This window comes from Somniosus microcephalus, unplaced genomic scaffold (genome assembly GCF_052327205.1).
Source record: "Somniosus microcephalus isolate GS21.2 unplaced genomic scaffold, FLI_Smic_1.0 scaffold33, whole genome shotgun sequence".
Taxonomy (NCBI): domain Eukaryota; kingdom Metazoa; phylum Chordata; class Chondrichthyes; order Squaliformes; family Somniosidae; genus Somniosus; species Somniosus microcephalus.
In genome coordinates this window covers 707,101-726,814 of record NW_028225220.1, presented here as the reverse complement: position 1 = coordinate 726,814, position 19,714 = coordinate 707,101, and the positions used below count along the sequence as shown (strand labels likewise).

Below are 19,714 nucleotides of genomic sequence, written 5' to 3'. Positions count from 1 at the left end.
AGTCAGTCCCCACAAACAGCAATGAGATAACGGACCAGATAATCTGTTATAAGGTGGGGCTGGTTGATGGATAAATGTGTTCCAGGACACCGGGATAACTGTGATGTGCGTAAAGTTCGTGAATAATCAGAGAGACAGAGCAGTTTATGGATATTAAAACTCATCTCGCACTATTTATCTGGCAAGAAATTAACAGAATGTTCTGTGAAAATGCAGCTGATCTATGCGGAGAATTCTATGTTGATTCATATTTGAACCGCTAACATTGATAACGGTCCCAACACTGGTGCAGTGTTTCCGTGCTATAGCAGTGGTCACGGGGGCTTTTTGCCGTTTCAATAGCTGTTGGTGGCGAACGCTGGGTGTTGCTCTGTATTTACAAAGATTTACACCGTAACACGAGATATGTATTTATTAAACGTGCACTGGATTGAAAGCCTTTGATTCATTGCTTATACACTTCAGTCCAATCGACCGACACACACACCTCAGACTCGCTTAGTGTCAGAGGAAGAAGGTGATCTTGATCAGTAAAACGAGTGAATCAGTGACTTACAGAAATAGTGCCACTGGTGTGAGACTCTGCTCGACAGGAGAACAGTTGGTGTATTTCAGTTCAATAAACTGAGTGGACTCACCCGAGCAGATGACACTGGTGTCATTTCCATGTGAGCAGCTAAACTGATCCCAGGATGAAACCGGACAATCCCACAATCGGGACTCGTTCCCCCGGCACCTGTAGTTCTCCTTCCACACTGGGCCGGTTCCCTCCCCAAAGTGAGCTGCTCCCGGGGTTGCGGTGACTGCCCCGCACTGAAGGTGCTCACAGACCACGCTGGCATCTTCGAAACCGAAATAAACATCACACAGAGTCCCCCACTGGTCTCCGTGTAGCACTTCCACCCGGCCGGAGCACCTGTTCTCCCCACCGACCAATCGTGGTCCATGGTTCCCTGTTTTGGAAACAAATACAGATTCAAATAGAATGTAAATCACCTTTAGTATACATAAGGGGCAAAATAGAAAATGGGGGAAGCTTATCCACCACTATCGCACTTCCGTAATTTATCAAATAGTTATTTCTTTGTCGCATGCAAGACCCCAAGAAGTTGTGTGATAACTCAAAGTTGACAGCTCTCCCTGAAAAACGAATGGAATGTTAGCCGTTATCTCAACGGGCTTGGAATATAAAAGTGAGGAAGTGATGTTTCAGTTGTACCGAGTCTTGGTCAGACACAAACTGGGGCACTGCTCTCAGTTTTGGGCACCGCATTTCAGAAAAGATATATTGGCCTTGGAGGTGTTGCAGCGCAGATTCAGCAGAATGACAACAGTGCTTAAAGTGATGGAGGGACTGGATGTTTAAGGTGGTGGATGGGCAGGCAATCAAGTGGACGGCTTTCATCTGGATAGTGTCGGAATTCTTGAGTATTGTTGCAGCTGCACCCAACTAGAGAGGATTCTATCAACTCCTGACCTGAGCCTTGCCGGTGGTGGAGAGGCTTTGGGGAGTCAGAAGGTGGGCCACTCGCTGCAGAATACCCAGCATCTGACCTGCTGTATTAGACACGGCATTTATGTGGCTGGTCATGTAGGGTTTCTAGTGAAAGGCCACACAGAGGATATTGATGGTGGGGGATCGGCGATGGTAAAGCCAATTAATATCAAGAGGAGGTGGTCAGAGTTTGCCATGTTGGAGATGGTCATTGCCTGACCCTTGTGTGGCAGGAATGTTACTCGTGAACTATCAGCCCAAGTCTGGATGATGTCCACGTCTTGGTGCAAGTGGCCATGGCTTGCTTCATTATCTAAGGAATTGCGAATGGAGCTGAACACTCTGCAATCATCAGCAAACAGCACCACTTCTGACGTTATGTTGGAGGGAAGGCAACTTATGAAGCAGCTGACGACAGTTGGGTCAAAGACTGAAATTGGGAAGAAACTTTTCACCTAAAGAGTAGTGGAAATCTGGAATTTCTCCACCTGCTCCCTAAAGGAAAGCCTTTGCATGCTGTGTTCAATCGAAATGTTCAACACTGTGATAGATTCTTGTTTGTTAAGGGTAGCAAGGAGTGTGGCTCAAAGGAAGATAAATAGAGTTGAGATACATATCAGTCATGATCTAATAGAATGACCGAACAGGCTAGAGGTAGGGAATCACCTATTTATGATCATATGGATTTGTTTCCCATCATATCAGCTGTGGGGAGTAAAGAGAATTGATTCCATAATATAACTGCCCAATCTTCTCCCTCTGGCCTGATTGTACTGACCAGTGCGGGAGTACAGCCGCCCCCTGATACCCTGCTGTTCAGTAAGTGTGACTCTGGACAGGGTGGGTCGAAATGCTATTGCCATGTGGTACAATTAATGGGGCCTGGTGTTCACATCAAAGTATCTAATTAGGTCAATGCGCGTTTATGAAGTCAATGTCCGACTTTTGGGGACAATGGTCAATTATCTAGGTCAGTCAACAGTTAATGAGATAAGTGATCAGTGTCTTGTTAATACGATTGATGTTAATTAAAGTGACTGCACCACTGAGAAGTTCAGTGCGGGTCCCCTAAGTCAGTGTACCGGTAAAGTTGACGGTGCACGGCTGGTGACATCATTGCGCTGTTAATCAAGTGAATGTCGGGCTAATGACCGCAGTGCAGGCACCATCACACAGGAGCATCAGCAATGGAAATGGTGCCCGGGGTTTAGGACAGTGCCGGTTTAATGACGTCAGCGGATGGGTAAGGAGCGCAGTGAAGGGACCAGAAAGTCCGTGTTTGGGCAACGAGGCCAATCGACCGCCCGTAACATCAGTGCACGACAAATCAAGTCAGAATCATGGGATGGTTAACAAAAAGGAACCAAACCAATGACGTCAATGCACAGTTCATCAAGTCAGCTTATTTTTAGCAAGGTTTCTGAGTTGTTACTTTCGTGAAACTGTGGTTAATAAAGTCTGTAATTTGTTAATGGGTCAAAGTACATTGAACGATGTTCTCCGTCAATGATGTCAGCGTGTGATTAATGATGATAACCCGTAGTGAATGAGGCGGTGTCCTATTAATGAACCTACCGTGATGGTCTATGAGGTGTGCACAAGTTAATGAGACAGTGCGCGACTAGCGAGTTGTTAGACACCGATTGTGACATCAACTGTCTAAGAGAAAAATACGTTCAGAGCAGGCGGTAAATAAACTAGCAACAAATCTGCTTACTTCAGAACAAATCTTTAAGTTTAGAAACTTTCTATTGACAAATTATTGCGGGTATTTTGACGTGTTCGGCCAGACCTATAACAATAATAGGAAACTGTAAGGACTAGTTTATATGTGATATTGTTAGAGAGAGAAACACAGGAATGTCACCTTCCTCAGTTTTCCCATCATTAAGGAGGAAGTTGTCTGTTGTACAGTAAGTCTGTACTCACCGGAACAGATCACACTGGCATCGTTCCTGTGGGTGCACTGGTGGTGATTTACTGGAGAAAGAGGGCAGCCAACCAGACTTGTCTCGCTGCCTGTACATTCAAAGACATCACTCCGTAGAAGTCCTGTGCCCTCTCCAAAATAAGCCCCTCTTGGCACGGACACCGCGACTCCACACTGAAGCTGAGCACAGGCCACATTGGCGTCATTCAAATCCCAGCGAAGGTCGCACACTGTTCCCCAGGTTTCACCGTGCTGGACCTCCAGTCTGCCCGAGCATGGGGAGTCTCCGGATACTAGTCTAGGAAATCTGTGATCTGAATAATCATAATAATCACAACACTCACGATATTCACAATAAAATATTTACAAATGAATACACATCTGATTAATGACAGATCTGACACTATTGGTTCTCAGATTGGTTCCATTCTGGTCCAATACCGATGATGCTTTTTTTCCTCTAACGCTAGTCGTTATAATGTGACTGTCTGGCTTTTTATAATATCGCTTTATTTGTTGGTACCTTACCCAGTGGCCGTCACTCTGATGTTACAAACACGCACTGTATCAGCAGAGAGAACGCAGCAAAGTATCGATAGAGAGAGAAGAGTAAATCGAAGTCAAGCAATCTCTGTCCTCCCTGCACCCACTTCGGGTTCGCTCCGCTGCCGGCCGCATCCATGTTCTCCTCCAGAAAGCAGAGGCCGAGATGGGCCGGCAGAGGGCGCCCTCGCTTTCCCCCTGTAACTGCAGGACGCCGAGGGGAGAATTTCCCGACCACCCCGTCTCCCTCCAGGAACACCCTGCCTTTACACAACACACGATGCATCCGTTTGATGATGACGGTTGGAGCCGGTACAGCTCATTAACCCAGAATGACCCGAAAGACGGCTTTTCGCAAATGCCTTTTCCATGATTCGATTTTCCTCAATCAATCTGCACCAGATTCCAGACCAGTCCTCCATCGCTCTCTGTGAGAAGAGTATCCGGACACCAGTCCTAAGTCTGTCTTTCTCTCCCTTCAGTATTTCACACCTTGTTGTATTGACATGTTGAAATTAAAGTTTTTTTTTCTCAGATTCACCATTTCGCCCCATTTACTGCCTCCAGTAGCTCACTTCCTGCTACAAGGCCCATTATTCAGCACAGCGGTTTGTAGAGATCTGACTCCAGTTTTGGCTCTACACCACTTCCAGGGTTTAATTGTCCCTGTGTACCTGGTTACCGGAACTATACACGGTGCACAAGGCGAGGCCTGGTCAGAGCACTGTCTAGTTTAACTCTGAGCTCTTGTGCCTCGTGACCGGATGTATACACACAGCACAAGGCGTGACTGGATGGAGCTCTGTTCGGTGAAATCCAGACACCCTGATTTGCCCTGCACTCTTTTGCTTACATAGTTGAGCATTCGGTTTGTTTGCTGATTGCTGTTGTTCGCTGATTGGACATCAGAGGATCAAGGCCAAGAGCTACGCTCGATCAAAAACAGATAGAGCCGTGAATTTCTAAATGGTGAAAAGGTAGAAACATTGAAGGCCCAAAGAAATTGAGGGGTACATGTACACAGATCAATAAACTGCAGTGGTCAGTTACAAAAACATAATATAACATGCTAATGGAATGTTAGCCTTTATATCTAGAGGGCTAAAATTTAAACGGGAGGAGGTTTTCCTACAGCTATACAGCGCCCTGGTTAGACCACATCTGGAGAGCTGGGTACAGTTCTGGGCACCGCACCACAGAACGAAGATATTGGCCTTGGAAGGAGTGCAGCGCAAATTCACCAGAACACTGCCAGTGCTCCAAGCGTTAAATTATGAGGATGGATGACATGAACGAGGCTTGTATTAACTGAAGTTTAGAAGGTTAAGGGGAAATTTAAATTGTGTTTATAGAATTTTGAAAGGAACTGGTAGGACTGATAGAGAGAAACTTCTTCCACTGGCGGGGAGTCTGGGACCAGGGGACAGAACCTTTAAATCAGAGCCAGGCCATTCAATAGAGTTCAGGAACAATTCTTCACATTAAGGTTGGTAAAAGTGTGGAACTCCTTCCCACAAAAAGCAGTAGATGCAAGCTCAATTAATAACATTAAATCGCCATATAGGGGCCGATCTCTAACATCAGATTCAAAGTTTTACAGTGAAATTCCCATAACCACTTATTCATTTAATCAAACAGTTCAGCAAATCTCCTCAGAAGACGACGACTATAGTGACCATGATTGATGAGAAACACGGGCCGGAGTGCAGATTTCCAGCCATGTTCTCTCTCTTCCCCACTCGCTCCTGTTTAACTGAGACAGAGAGTGTCGATGTGAAGGGAGCCGCAGTGATCCCAATCCTCCCTCATCGACCTCCGCCACTAACAGCGAGTAACCGTTCAGCACATACCCCGAATTACCCGGATTAATTTCGGGGAACGCAAATCAATAGTCACCACAACTCTCAGTAAACAGGATCTCTTAACTCCGACCAACACTTATACGACCGGATCCAGGACGTTCCCTTTGATAACCGGGACCCAGACCGATCCCTTTGATAACCGGACCCAGACCACTCCCTTTCATAACCGGACCCAGACCGCTCCCTTTCATAACCGGACCCAGACCGCTCCCTTTCATAACCGAATCCAGACCGCTCCCTTTGATAACCGGGACCCAGGCCACTCCCTTTCATAACCGGACCCAGACCGCTCCCTTTGATAACCAGATCCAGCCCGCTCCCTTTCATAACCGGACCCAGACCACTCCCTTTCATAACCGGACCCAGATCGCTCCCATTCATAACCGGACCCAGACCACTCCCTTTCATAACTGGACCCAGACCACTCCCTTTGATAACCAGACCCAGACCGCTCCCTTTCATAACCGGACCCAGACCGCTCCCTTTCATAACCGGACCCAGGCCACTCCCTTTGATAACCGGACCCAGACCGCTCCCTTTGAGAACCTGGACCCAGACCGCTCCATTTGATAACCGGACCCAGACCACTCCCTGTGATAACCGGGACCCAGACCGCTCCCTTTGATAACCGGACCCAGACCACTCCCTTTCATAACCGGACCCAGACCACTCCCTTTGATAACCGGACCCAGACCGCTCCCTTTCATAACCGGGACCCAGACCGCTCCCTTTGATAACCGGGTCCCAGACAGATTGTGATAATCCTGGGAAATCCGCATTTTTATTTTCTCTTACTGAAATGAACTAAATCAATGATTATATTATGCATTCTAGTTTAAAGATTTCATTGTGTATTGCTTCATTTATAACCATACTTGTAAACCCTGATTATAACCATACTTGGAAACCCTGATGTAATATGCCATGGGTAGACCTGTTTAGATTTTAAAATGGAATAAACCGAGGCGCTGGGCCTCCCTTGATTAACTTTTTAAAAGTGCCTCTCAGCAAACAGAATAATAAGAACAGACAGCGTATCTGTGGGAACAGAACTAGCAAGGTCCTGTGTGGCTGCCACTTTGTGGAATGTTCTGATATCTGCAGTGAATTAAAAACATAGTCAAACAGCAAGGACACCACATCTCAGCCTATGGAGACATGTTCCGTTTGTGTTGCCAGAACTACCCCAGATAGGAGTCTTGATGGTCAAAAACAGATGATGTCAGGGTGTTACGGGATGAGGGCCTGACGGGGGCAGGCGGGATCATTAGGTTCGGGGCATCACTGTAATTGCACAGGGGCTTTCAGGTGTAAGTCAGTGATTGGGTTAACTGCTCACCAGAGGCTTTGCTGGGATGAAGTATAAGAAGGGAGTTTCTCAAACACATAGATTGTAGAGACAGTCAGCAAAGAGCTTGGGAACATCCTCCAGACCAGCCGAGGAGGGATTCGGGTTGTTGGAGGACCCACACGCGTCACACCAGGCGGCCGGGCGAGCCTCGAGGCCAGGGCCGATTGGAGTTGAACCCCGGATATCGCGTCTTCTACCCAGGGCATAACGGGAAATATAAATCTTGATTGCACCTTGTTTCACTACCGCTCAGATGCTGTAATGTATCAAATCTCACTTAAACTGAACAAAATATAATAACTGTCACCAATACGGGTCAAGTCGAATCTTTTGGAACTTGAGAGTGAAAGGGTTAATTGGCAACGACCCAGAACCTCTACACGCTCCCTTTGATAACCGGGTCACAGACCGTTCCCTTTGATAAGCGGGACCCAGACCACTCCATTTGATAATGGCTACCATCTCTGTACAGGGATTGTTCCCCCAATAACAGCAGCTGCCCCCGAATATTCCCTCTTGCTTTCGTAATGATGAAATGTCATCGACCTGAAACGTTAACTCTATCTTTCCACAGATGCTCCCTGGCCAGCGGAGTGCTTCCAGCATTATCGGATTTTAGTTCAGATTTCCAGCAGCTGGAGTATTTTGCTTTTGTTTTAGAGTGAAATTCCGGGAATTTGATGTATGAGTTCGGGTAGTAGCAGAATGGATAGTAAACAACACAATAAGTCATTTTTCTTGGAAAGTAAGTGCCTAAATTGGGTAGAGTAGCAATGGGATCTAGAGGTACAGATACACAAATCATTAAAAGTAGTGACGCAAGTTAATAAAGCCATAGAAAAAGCACACAAAGCCCTGGGGTTTGTTTCTAGAGGGACAGAATTGAAAAGGAGAATAGTTATGTTTGACTTGTATAGAACCTTGGTTGAACCATACTTAGATTAACATAGAAACATAGAAGATAGGAGCCCCTCGAGCCTGCTCCGCCATTCAATGCGATCATGGCTGATCATCCAAATTCTGTACCCGGTCCCTGCTTTCTCCCCATACCCCTTGATCCCTTTCGCCTTGAGAAATATATCCAAATCCTTCTTGAATATATTTAATGAATTGGCCTCTACTGCCTTCTGTGGTAGAAAATTCCACAGGTTCACCACTCTCTGGGTGAAGAAATTCCTCCTAATTTCTGTCCTAAATGGCTTACCCCTTATCCTTAGACTGTGACCCCTGGTCCTGGACTCCCCGGCCATCGGGAACATCCTTCCAGCATCTAGTCTGTCTAGTCCTGTTAGAATTTTATAAGTTTCGAGGAGATCCCCTCTCATTCTTCTAAACTCCAGCGAGTACAAGCCCAATCGATCCAATCTCTCCTCATACGTCATTCCTGCCATCCCAAGTATCAGTCTGGTGAATTTTCGCTGAACTCCTTCCATGGCAAGAACATCCTTCCTCAGATAAGGCGACCAAAACTGCACCCAATACTCAAGATGTGCTCTCACCAAGGCCCTGTACAAATGCAGCAAGACATCCTTATTGCTGTACTCAAACCCTTTCGCTATGAAGGCCAACATAGCATTAGCCTTCTTAACCGCCTGCTGCACCTGCATGCGCACCTTCAGCGACTGGTGCACAAGGACACCCAGGTCTCTTTGCACTTCCCCTTCTCCCAATCTATTGCCATTCAGATAATAATCTGCCTTCCTGTTTTTGCTACCAAAATGGATAACCTCACATTAATCCACGTTATATTGCATCTTCCATGCTTCTACCCAATCACCCAACCTGTCCAAATCATCCTGGAGTTTCTCGGCATCCTCCTCACAGCACACACGCCCACCCAGCTTTGTGTCGTCTGCAAATTTGGAGATATTACATCTAGTTCCCTTGTCTCGATCATTAATATATATTGTGAATAGCTGGGGTCCAAGGACCGATCCCTGTGGTACCCCACTAGTCACTGCCTGCCACTTTGAAAAAGACCTGTTTATTCCAACTCTTTGCTTTCTGTCTGCCAACCAGTTCTCTATCCAAGTCAGTACCTTGCCCCCAATCCCATGTACCTTAACTTTACACACTAATCTCTTATGCGGGACCTTATCGAAAGCCTTCTGAAAGTCCAAATACACCACATCCACTGGTTCTCCCTTATCTATTTTATCAGTTACATCCTCCAAAAATTCCAGTAGATTAGTCAAGCATGATTTACCCTTTGGAAATGTATGTTGACTTTGTCCGATCCTGTGCACAGTTCGGATTTCCAATTTATAAAACGGATAAAGAGGCACTGAGAAAATAAAGATTTACAACGGTGATTCTGGAACTGAGAGGCAATACCTATCAGGAAAGACTGAACAAGCTAGAAAAAAGACGGCTGAGGGGCTGAATTAGTAGTGATATTTAAGAATATGACAGCATTTGATAGGGTAGAATAGAGAAGGTTTCCACTTGTGGGGTGAGCAAAACTTGGAGCCATAAATATAAGCGGGTCACAAATGAACCACTCTCTGGGTAAATTTGTTGCTCCTGAATTCCCTATTGGAGTCATTTCTCTGAGATTATATCCTATTTTTCGTCTCGTTCAAAACTCGAAATAAATGGGAATATACAGGCAGCTGTGGGATCTTACTGTGTATTTCCTCCCGTGCTGCCCACAGTAACCGCGGACCCATTGCCCAGGCTCCCCGAGGCTGAGAAACCTCCCTCCCCAGTCTCAGATTCACAGTCTGTGGAAAATATCAGATCTCACAACAAGCGATGAGCGCAGGCGCAGAGCCGGGCTCACGGCGCATGCCCGGTAGCGGCTGTTGGGTTGAGAATGGAGAGTTGGATTGAGATTGTGACATTTCCAGCGGGTCAGCTCATTCACTGCGGCTTTGGGGCAAATCTCAATGGAAACTTGTTCTGTCTGCATTGTAAATGGGCCCAGTGTCAGCTATTTACTGCTCCCGGTGGGGGGGGGGGGGTGTTTATCGTATAAAATAACAGTAATATTATAATAACACAAACATTAATCCTAATATTAATAATATAACATTAAAAATAACCGGGGAATACTGGAATTATAATCTCTCGCTTTCCGGGGACGGACACCCGCTGATAATTTTACTTCCGCTTTATTCCGGAAACAATCAGAGGCGGCGGGAGATGAGAGACAGAAGAAAGATGTTTACCTGCACAGATGACGCCGGCATCATAGGAGTGTGACAGTGAAGAGTGACCCCATTGATCTGAATCACACTCCCGCAGAGCGGCCTCGGTCCCGCCGCACTGAACATCATACGTCACAATGGGTCCGGACCCTTCCCCAAAGTGAGCCCCGCCCGGTGCTGACAGCGCGGCCCCGCAGCCCAGCTCCCGGCACACAACAGCGGCGTCCGGCAGGTCCCAGAGATCATGGTCCACAGTCCCCCACTGTCCCCTGTAGTGAATCTCCAGTCTCCCAGCGCACGGACTGCCCCCATTCACCAGTCTCAGCTTCACCGTCTCTGTAAAATATCAGAAATAACATCAAGCGGTTAGAGTGCATTAAACCCGCAGTCTACCAGCGCACGGACCGCCCCCATTCCCCAGGCCAGAAGGACCATGTGAGGAATCAATGGGAACATCAGACTGTGCCCAGACCCCGAATAAAACCCGGAGTAAATATTAAACATGGCAAAAGGGAGAGGGAAATATTAATAAACGGTGTGAACGAGCAGGGAACCGGGAGTCAGCGGGAAGTTCCCAGCGCCAGAGCGGCTCCCACGGGGCCGGGTGGCGATTGGCTCAGAATATATTCCAGCCTCCAGAGGTCGGAGGATGGGCGTGGCTACAATGGTCAGCTGTCCATCATGGTCAGCACCGATTGGCCGAACGTAGTGAGAGCACAGCCCCAGTCAGGATTGGAAGAAATTCCCCCCAATCCCCGGAGACAATAGAGGAAGAGGCGGGGCTGGATGGTCATGTGATCCTAATGTCAGCACTGATTGGTGAGGTGGAAAGTGAGAGCTGCTGTGGGACCGGCAGCAGTGTCAGTGGAGCCGGTCCTTCACACTCTGCCCTTCAGGGACCCCGTTTATTGTCCCTCTGCATGAAGGCAGCAGCCGCCTCTCAGCTGGAATTAAAGATCTTTAGTAACAGTCCCCGGGAAACACTCTTGTTGTCCGAGGAACACACGAGGAGCGGGTTAATCGGTGATCAAAAAGGCCCTGAGATTGTCACCCAGCCTTAATATTCAATGGGATGGATCAGAGCAGAGAGATACCAGATAACGTGAAAATAAAAGGCGATTACCTGACGGGTGAGCTTGACTGTTCCCGGGTCTGCCTGAAATGAGACATTGAGAATTAGAGTTCGCTTGGGCAAGAAATGGATAAAACTGTCAGAAAAAAAAGTCACAAATACAAAGAACTGTGCGGTAAAATTTCCCATCAATTTGCGAAAGAACTGATACCGGGGTCTGTGATTTCATCTGTTCTTCATTCCTTATAAAACCGCAAATACAATCTATGCAGCAACCTGACATTTGTAAAGTGCCTACAGTTTATCGAGAATGATTTTCACACAAACACACACTGATCCCTGGGCGCACTCTCTCCTTGTGGTGACGGTGCTCGGGCCCCATTTATTACCAGTGTGTCGGTGCCCAGAGATGGCGGTGGTGATGGACCTGCTCCTCCCGAATGCTTCTCCTCAACGTTGTGCGGTCTTGGGCCAGGGATTCCCAGGTGTCGGTGGGGTTGTTGCACTTATTCAAGGAGACTTTGCGGGTGTCCTTGAAGTGTTTCCTCTGCCCACCTGGGGTTCTCTTGCCGTGTTGGAGCTCCGAGTAGAGCGCTTGCTTTGGGAGTCTCGTATTGGGCATGCGGATGTCCTGGCTCGTCGATCGGATCTGATAGAGCGTGGACAAAGTTTCGATGCTGGACATGATGGCCTGAGCGAGAATACTGACGTTGGTGCCTTTATCCTGCCAATGGATTTGCAGGATGTTGCGGAGGCAGCATTCGTGGTAATTCTCCAGTGCTTTTAGGTGGGAGAAGCAGGTCCATCACCACCGCCATCTCTGGGCACCGACACACTGGTAATAAATGGGGCCCGAGCACCGTCACCACAAGGAGAGAGTGCGCCCAGGGGTCAGTGTGCGTTTGTGTGAAGGCCCATGCCTCTGAAGCATACAGGAGGGCGGGTATCACTACTGCTCTTTTGACTGTGAGATTGGTGCTGGGTTTGAGGTCCTGGTCTTCAAACACTCACTTCCTCAGGCGACCGAAGGCTGCACTGGCGGTGTTGGACTTTGTCATCGATGTCTGCCCTTGTTGACAGTAGGCTCCCGAGGTACGGAAAGTGGCCCGTGTTGTCCAAGGTGTCGTCATGGATTTTGATAATCGGGGAGCAGTATTGTGTGGCGGGTGCAGGTTGATAGAGGACCTTTGCCTTACGGATGTTTAGGGTAAGGCCCATGCTCACGTACGCTTCAGTGAAGGTGTTGACGATGGTTTGGAGTTCGACCTCAGAGTGTGTGCAGAAGCAAGCATTGTCTGCTTAATGTAATTTGATGAGAGAGGATGGGACGACCTTGGACCTGGACTTGAGGTGATGGAGGTTGAACAGTTCTTGTTTGTTCTGTAGATTAGCTCCACTCCAGCGAGGAGCTTACTGAGGATGAGATGGAGCATTGCAGCAAGGAAGATTGAGAAGAGCGTTGCTGCGATAACACAACCTTGCTTGACCACGGTCCATACGTGAATTGGGTTTGTGGTGGATCCATTGGTCTGGAACACGGATGGCATATTGTCGTGAAGCAGCCAGAGGATGGTGACAACTTTTGAGGGCAGCCGAATTTGAGGGCTCTCTCACAGTGATATTAGGTAGCGAGGTAAAGGATTCCCATGCAAAGTTCATGATGGAACATAAATATGATTGAAATTATGTTACAGATAATCTTATTGTGTGATGCATTTCATCTCTTTTATTTTAAACCAATGTTTTCCACGTGGAAATTTCAAAGTTTCAATAAAGTTGTAACTGGAAGTTTCTGCTACTCATTTTATTTCTAAGTTCACCAAACAAAACAAAATGAGCCGTTTGTCAGGCGGGTTCCCACCTCCTATATCCGTGCTGGGTGTTCCTCATTAAGTTCCTGCTGAGCGAATTCTCTTGTAAACTGTCCTCGCCGATTGGTCCATCATTTTACCTGTTAATGATGTTCGGTTGATGGTCCTCTCATTCACTGCTTAAGCTTTGCTGCTTTTTGAAATGCAGCCAGTTTGTTGACCTGCTTCCAACCCCCCTGATGGTATTGTGTCCCACAGATCTCCAGGTCTCTTTCTATTCTCCCGGCTATATATTACAGACAACGTGACACCATTCCTGTCATCAGCTGCGTTTGTCAAGAATACTTGAATGAGAGCAGTTTCCAAACAGAATCTCTCTGGTCTCGTTTTGGCCCGGGCTCTGTAATGTTGACAGAGCGTTACAAACTTCCACTCCAGGAGAGCCTCTGCAGTCCTTCCCAACACTCTGCTGTCCTGCAAATTCATCTTTATTGTTAACCATTGACAGACTAGTGGGAAAATTCTTTCAGTATTTACTCAAAAACGTTAAAAACTCAACGCTTCTGTTAGAATTGGTCATTTTGAGATTACAAAATAGAGTCACTAGAGAGTGTTTATAAGAAAATTGTTCTCATGTCAGACTATCAGGTCTGTCAAGAATCCAAATAATTATTTTATATTAAATGATTTCAAGTCCGACTTGAACAGCTTTCACAATTAAATGAGTTCCTGTTATGTTTAAGAAGCAAATGAATAGAAAATCTTTAATTGTAGGTTAAAACCTCCAGTAAAACACCAGAGGGAGCTCACACCAAACAATCCAGACTCTGCGCGTTAACAGCGCAAAGAGTAATTTCAAACAAAATATCTCCATAGCCCTTAACTAGTGCTTGGATAAACGTTACAATGGTTAGAAAATCAGCAAACACGCATCGAATATTGACAAGAACAGGAAAAAGTGCTCTGATCGCTATCTGCCGAAGTTAAATATACAAACAAAATCAGGATTTGTTACACAAAACTACCAGAGCATGGGACATGTGGAAGGAGATTGAGAAACATGTCCCGCTATCTCACTAAATGCTATCTAAAACTATGGAGTAATTGGTAGGATATTAAGAAACACGACATGACAATGTATATAAAGTATGGGACATGTGGCAAGAGATTGAGAAACATGTCCCGTTATCTCATTAAACACTACATGATTCTGTAGAAAAAGTATGGGCCATGTGGAAAGAGACTGAGAAACATTAATTGTTACATGACACTGTTCGTATAAATGTATGAAATAGAAAGCTTAATTTAACATAAAAAGCTCATAGTTTTGACGATCCTCACAAATTAAACAAAAATAGCATACAGCAAAACCCGGTGTGATTTAGGATCTTTCAATACCATCAGTTATGATGAGTGTACTTGATAACAACTCCATAAATAATGATTACTAATTGAGGCAATATTGGTTCCACCTCTAGTTAATATTTAACTTTTACAATATTTATAGTCCTTGTCAAATGCTCCAACGCTGAACACATTTTTAAAAATAGGTCAATTCTCTGCATCACATGGTGTCAGACAGCGCTTCACTGAGAAATATCTGGGACCGAAATCTCTATGTGGGTTCATTCGGCAGTAGGTGCAGCTTTGACTGGTTCTACACTCAGTGAGTTCACTTACACCCCAGACTCCGATACACTCTATTCTAACAGTGACCGCGCTCTACTTCCAACAGGCTCTGTTTGAAACACCGACTGGAATATCATCTCCAGTCTGCTCTGTCTGTACGAGAGCCGCAGGGAACAAAATAACAATAACTGGTGCGGAGTTTGTGCTCGATTTCGGTTTAAAATCTAAATTTGACACAAAGATCCTCTGAAAATTAAAGTAAGTTTTGATCAGATGCAATATATAATACACATATTTACTGTCACCGACAGAATTGAACAATTGTTTCCAATTTGAAGTTGATGGAATTTTAAAATCAAACAAACAACCCAAATATGTATTAAATTAAAATTCTACAAATTAACAAAAACATTTCAATATTCACTTCACTTCACTTCATTTCATACGATCCCAATGAATGACATATTTGAATGAAATATGCCCATTATCTGTAAATTGATTTTCATCAACACGCGATTTGTGAAAATGATTCAGGGAGTGGGATACATTTCATGATTTTTCTCCGTTCTATAATTTGCAGAAAATGTTCTTTAAGCTATCTATAAAACAGGATTTTAGTTTCCAATCAGTTTTATAACATCAAATAAATCACGGTAACATATTTCGTTAAATGTACAATGCATCTGATAACAGTGCGATAATGTTACCCTGTCAGTAAACCAGGCTTTGTTAATGATCGAGATTAATGAATATAACCAAACACACACTGGAAACTGAGAGAAACTGAATGAAGTCATCGACCGACAAACTCAGCAAAGATTATCGAGCAGTTGGAAGGAGATTGAGAAACCAGTCGGGATATCTTATTAAACACTACCTGATATTGTATAAAAAACATGGGTATGTGGAAGGAGACTGAGGTACGTTAATTATTACGTGACACTGTTAATATAAATGTATGAAATAGAAGGATTAATTTCAGATAAAAAGTTCATAATTTTGAAGGTCATCACTGACTAAACAACAATACGCACACTCCCGGACAGTGTGGAAATTTCAGGAACATATTTGTTTGGAGAGTAACCTTAACAATGATTGTACTGATAATGAATGCAAATTGAACAATATTGGTTCCACGTCTAAGTAGTATTTATCTTAACACACTCAGTGAGTTCACTTACACCCCAGACTCCGACACACTCTATTCTAACAGTGAGTGCGCACTGCTTCTAGCAGGCTCGGTTTAAATAATTGGATTAGAATTTCAACTCCAGTCTGCTCTGTCTGTTCAGGAGCTGCAGGGGACAAAATAAAACAAACTGCTGCGGTAGTGACTTAGATTTCGGTTTTAAAACTAAATTTCACTCAAGGCTCACCTGGGAATTTAAAATAATTGCTATTCGGATGTAAAATATTCTTATATCTGAATAGAATGACATCGACAGAAATGGGTAAAGTTTCCCTATTTGTAGTTGATGCAATTTAAAATGAAACAACCAACCCAAAATATGTTTTAAAAGAGAATTCTTCAAAAGGCGTAAAGCATTTCAATATTCACTTCATGCGATCCCAATGAATGACAAATTTGAAGAGAAGATGCCCGTTTTCTTCAAATTGAATTTGATCAGCAGGCGACTTGAGACAATGATTCAGGGAGTGATAGACATTTCATGCTTTTTCTCCGTTCTATGATTTGCAGAAAATGTTCTTTAAATTATCTACAAAACAGGATTTTAGTATTCAATAGGTTTTTTAAAATAAAATAAATTTAACCACAGAAGTCTATCTCTTTAAACTCACAAAGTGTCTGATAGCAGTACGATAACGTTTCCCTGTCAGTAAACCAGCATTTGTTATTGATAGAGGTTAATAAATATAACCAAACACACGCTGGAAACAGAGAGAAACTGAATGGAGTCACCGACCAAAAACCTCAGCAAAAAATATCGAGCAAGTGGAAGGAGACTGAGGAACAAGTCCCGAAATATGAATAAACCCTACATGACACTTTATAAAAAGTATGGAGAATGTGGAAGGAGATTTAGAAACAATCTCAATAGCTCATTAAATTCTACATGACTCTGTGTGAAAAGTATGGGGCACGTGGACACAGACTGAGAAAGCTTAATTATTACATGACTCTGTACAGGTAATTGTTCGATCTGGAACAATAATTTAATATTAAAAGTTCAAAACTTAGAAGGTAATCACTAACTAAGCGACAACACACACAGAAAATTCTCCAAACATTTAGGAAATTATATTAACATCAATAGTTGGAGAGTGTATTTAATTATAATTGTACTAATGATTAACGTAAATTTTTACAATATTGGTTCCACCACTAGTTAATATTTTATTAGAAAATATTTATAAACTCATCCAACATTCTAATACTGAAAAACTTTTTAAAATATTTCAGTTCACTCTATCACACGGGGGTCAGACAGCACTTCTACTGAGAAATATCTGTCACAGAAATGTGTGTGTGAGTTCAGTCGGCAGTAGGTGCAGCTTTGACTGGTGTTCTACACTCAGAGATTTCACTTACACCCCAGACTCCGATACACTCTATTCTATCAGTGAATGCGCTCTACATCTAACAGGCTCAGCTTAAATAATCCGATTATATTTTCCACTCTAGTCCGCTCTGTCTGTACAAAAGGCACAGGTGGAAGGCGAATGCGAAATCAGTCCGATATCTCATTAAACTCTACAGGACACTATTAAAATTCAAGGAAACAACCTTAAAATTCCACATCACCTCAATGTCTTCCGTAGTAAAGACCAATAATTATATTATCGTGGTAATAAAAAGCGTATACATAGATAAACTAAACAACAACACTCACAGCAAACTCCCCAGAGATTCAAGAAGTTTCAGTGACATCTTCTTTTGGGATAAAGTACTAAAAAATACTAAGAATTAATGCTAATTGAAACAATATTGATTGCACCGCTAGTTAATATTTTATTATACAATATTATAGACCTGGTACAACACTCTAACGCTGGACAAACTGTGTGTTAGTTCCAGTCTCGGCAAAACACTGGGGTCAGACAGCATTTCTGCTGAGAAATATCAGTCACAGAAATGTGTGTGGGTTCAGTCGGCAGTAGGTGCAGCTTTGACTGGTGTTCTACACTCAGTGACTTCACTTACACCCCAGACACCGATACACTCTATTCTAACAGTGACCGCGCTCTGCTTCTAGCAGGCTCGGTTTAAATAATTCGATTAGAATTTCAACTCCAGTCTGTTCTGTCTGTACAAGAGCCGCAGGGGACAAAACAAAACAAAACTGCCGCGGTATTTGTGACCGATTTCTGTTTTAAATCTAAGTTTGACACAAATCTCGAGTGGCAATTTAAAATCGGTGTTAATCAGTTGAAGAGTATTCTAAACCCGCTCATTGTCACCGACAGAAATGGAGAATTGATTCCCTATTTGAAGTTGATGGAACTTAAAATCAAACAAACTGCCCAAAATATGTATTAAATGAAACTTCTACAAATTAAATAAACCATTTCAATATTCACCTCATACGATCCCAATCAATTGCAAACTTGAATAAAATATACCAGTTTTCTGTAAATGGACCCAGACCCCGATACACTCCTTTATATCAGTGAACGCGCTCTACTTCGAACAGGTTCAGTTTAAATCGTCCGATTAGATTTTGAACTCCAGTCTGCTCTGTCTGTACAGGAGCAGCATGTGAAGGCGATTGAGAAACCAGCCCCGATATCCCATTAAGCTCTAGATGACGTTATTACAATTCAAGAAAACAACATTTGCTTTCCACATCACCTCAATATGTTCAGTAGTAAAGAGCAATAATTGTATTAATGAGGCGCAGATTATAATATTAATAATCAGCGATGACTCACAGTTGAGAAGCTGCAGTAAAAAGATGGTCAGGAAAGACCGCAGCATCGTCCCCGGAGCCGGTTACAGCGACAGGACATGAACATTAACCGAATGTTCTTCCCAGTTACCGAGCGGGCCCTCCAGCACCTTCCGACACCCCGACTGAGCTGGAACTTAATTCGTGGATTACTGTTTGTACAGAAACCAATGTTTCTTTCAAAATAACCAATAGATTTTGAAATGTGTTAACCGTGAATTGCAGCCTGGTAAAATACACCAATGAGAAGGAACCTGCTCATTAATGGATGCAAAGAGCCCAGGTTCCATCCACTGCGGTTGATCTGCGTGAGTCTGATAAACAAAATGAATCACCGACCCCGCATCCGGATCACAGAATCATACAGAACAGAAGGAGGCCATTCGGCCCGTTCTGCTTGTGCCGGCTCTTAGAAAGAGCTGTTCAATTTAGTTCCACATCCCCAGCTGTTTGCCTATAACCCGAAACTCCTTTCTTAAGTCTGGTGCGCAGAATTGTATCCAATACTCCAGCTGAGGCAAAACCAGAGATTTGTAAAGTTTTAGCATTATTGACTAGTTTTTTATATTCAATACCCATATTTACAAAGCCAACTATCCCATACGCATTCTTTACCACCCTCTCAACTTCCCCAGTCATCTACAAATATTTGTCAGTTCCCTCTGTTCTTGCACCCCTCAAAATAGTACCATTTAGATTATACTGTCTCTCCATATTATTCCTCTCAAAGTGCAGCATTTCACACTTATCCACGTTAAATTGCATGTTCTATGCGTCTGCCCATTTCACCGGTATGTCTATGTCTTTCTGAATTCTGCTGCTATAATGTTCACTGACATAATAAAACTCACTACACAATTGGTTTGTGCATAAAGCAAGGCTTTAATCAACCTGTTTCAGAACATGGAGGTCTAGTTGTACTTCACTAGTTCCTTGTCTTACAAAATGTCCCTGGTAGGCTGGG

The 19,714-nt window shown here is 44.1% G+C and overlaps 1 protein-coding gene across 1 annotated transcript in view; it reads right to left on the bottom strand.

Moving 5' to 3' along the window:
• Nucleotides 1-18,779, bottom strand: part of LOC147083873 (scavenger receptor cysteine-rich domain-containing protein DMBT1-like) — a 43,429-nt gene extending 24,650 nt beyond the window's left edge. The window contains exons 1-5 of the mRNA XM_085980081.1: nucleotides 18,734-18,779; nucleotides 11,454-11,486; nucleotides 10,352-10,666; nucleotides 3,425-3,739; nucleotides 639-953 (exon numbers count right to left, since the gene is read on the bottom strand). Coding sequence (XP_085836207.1) covers nucleotides 639-953; nucleotides 3,425-3,739; nucleotides 10,352-10,666; nucleotides 11,454-11,486; nucleotides 18,734-18,779 — 1,024 coding nt within the window. The remainder of the gene's footprint in view (nucleotides 1-638; nucleotides 954-3,424; nucleotides 3,740-10,351; nucleotides 10,667-11,453; nucleotides 11,487-18,733) is intronic.
• Nucleotides 18,780-19,714: the final 935 nt, after the last annotated feature.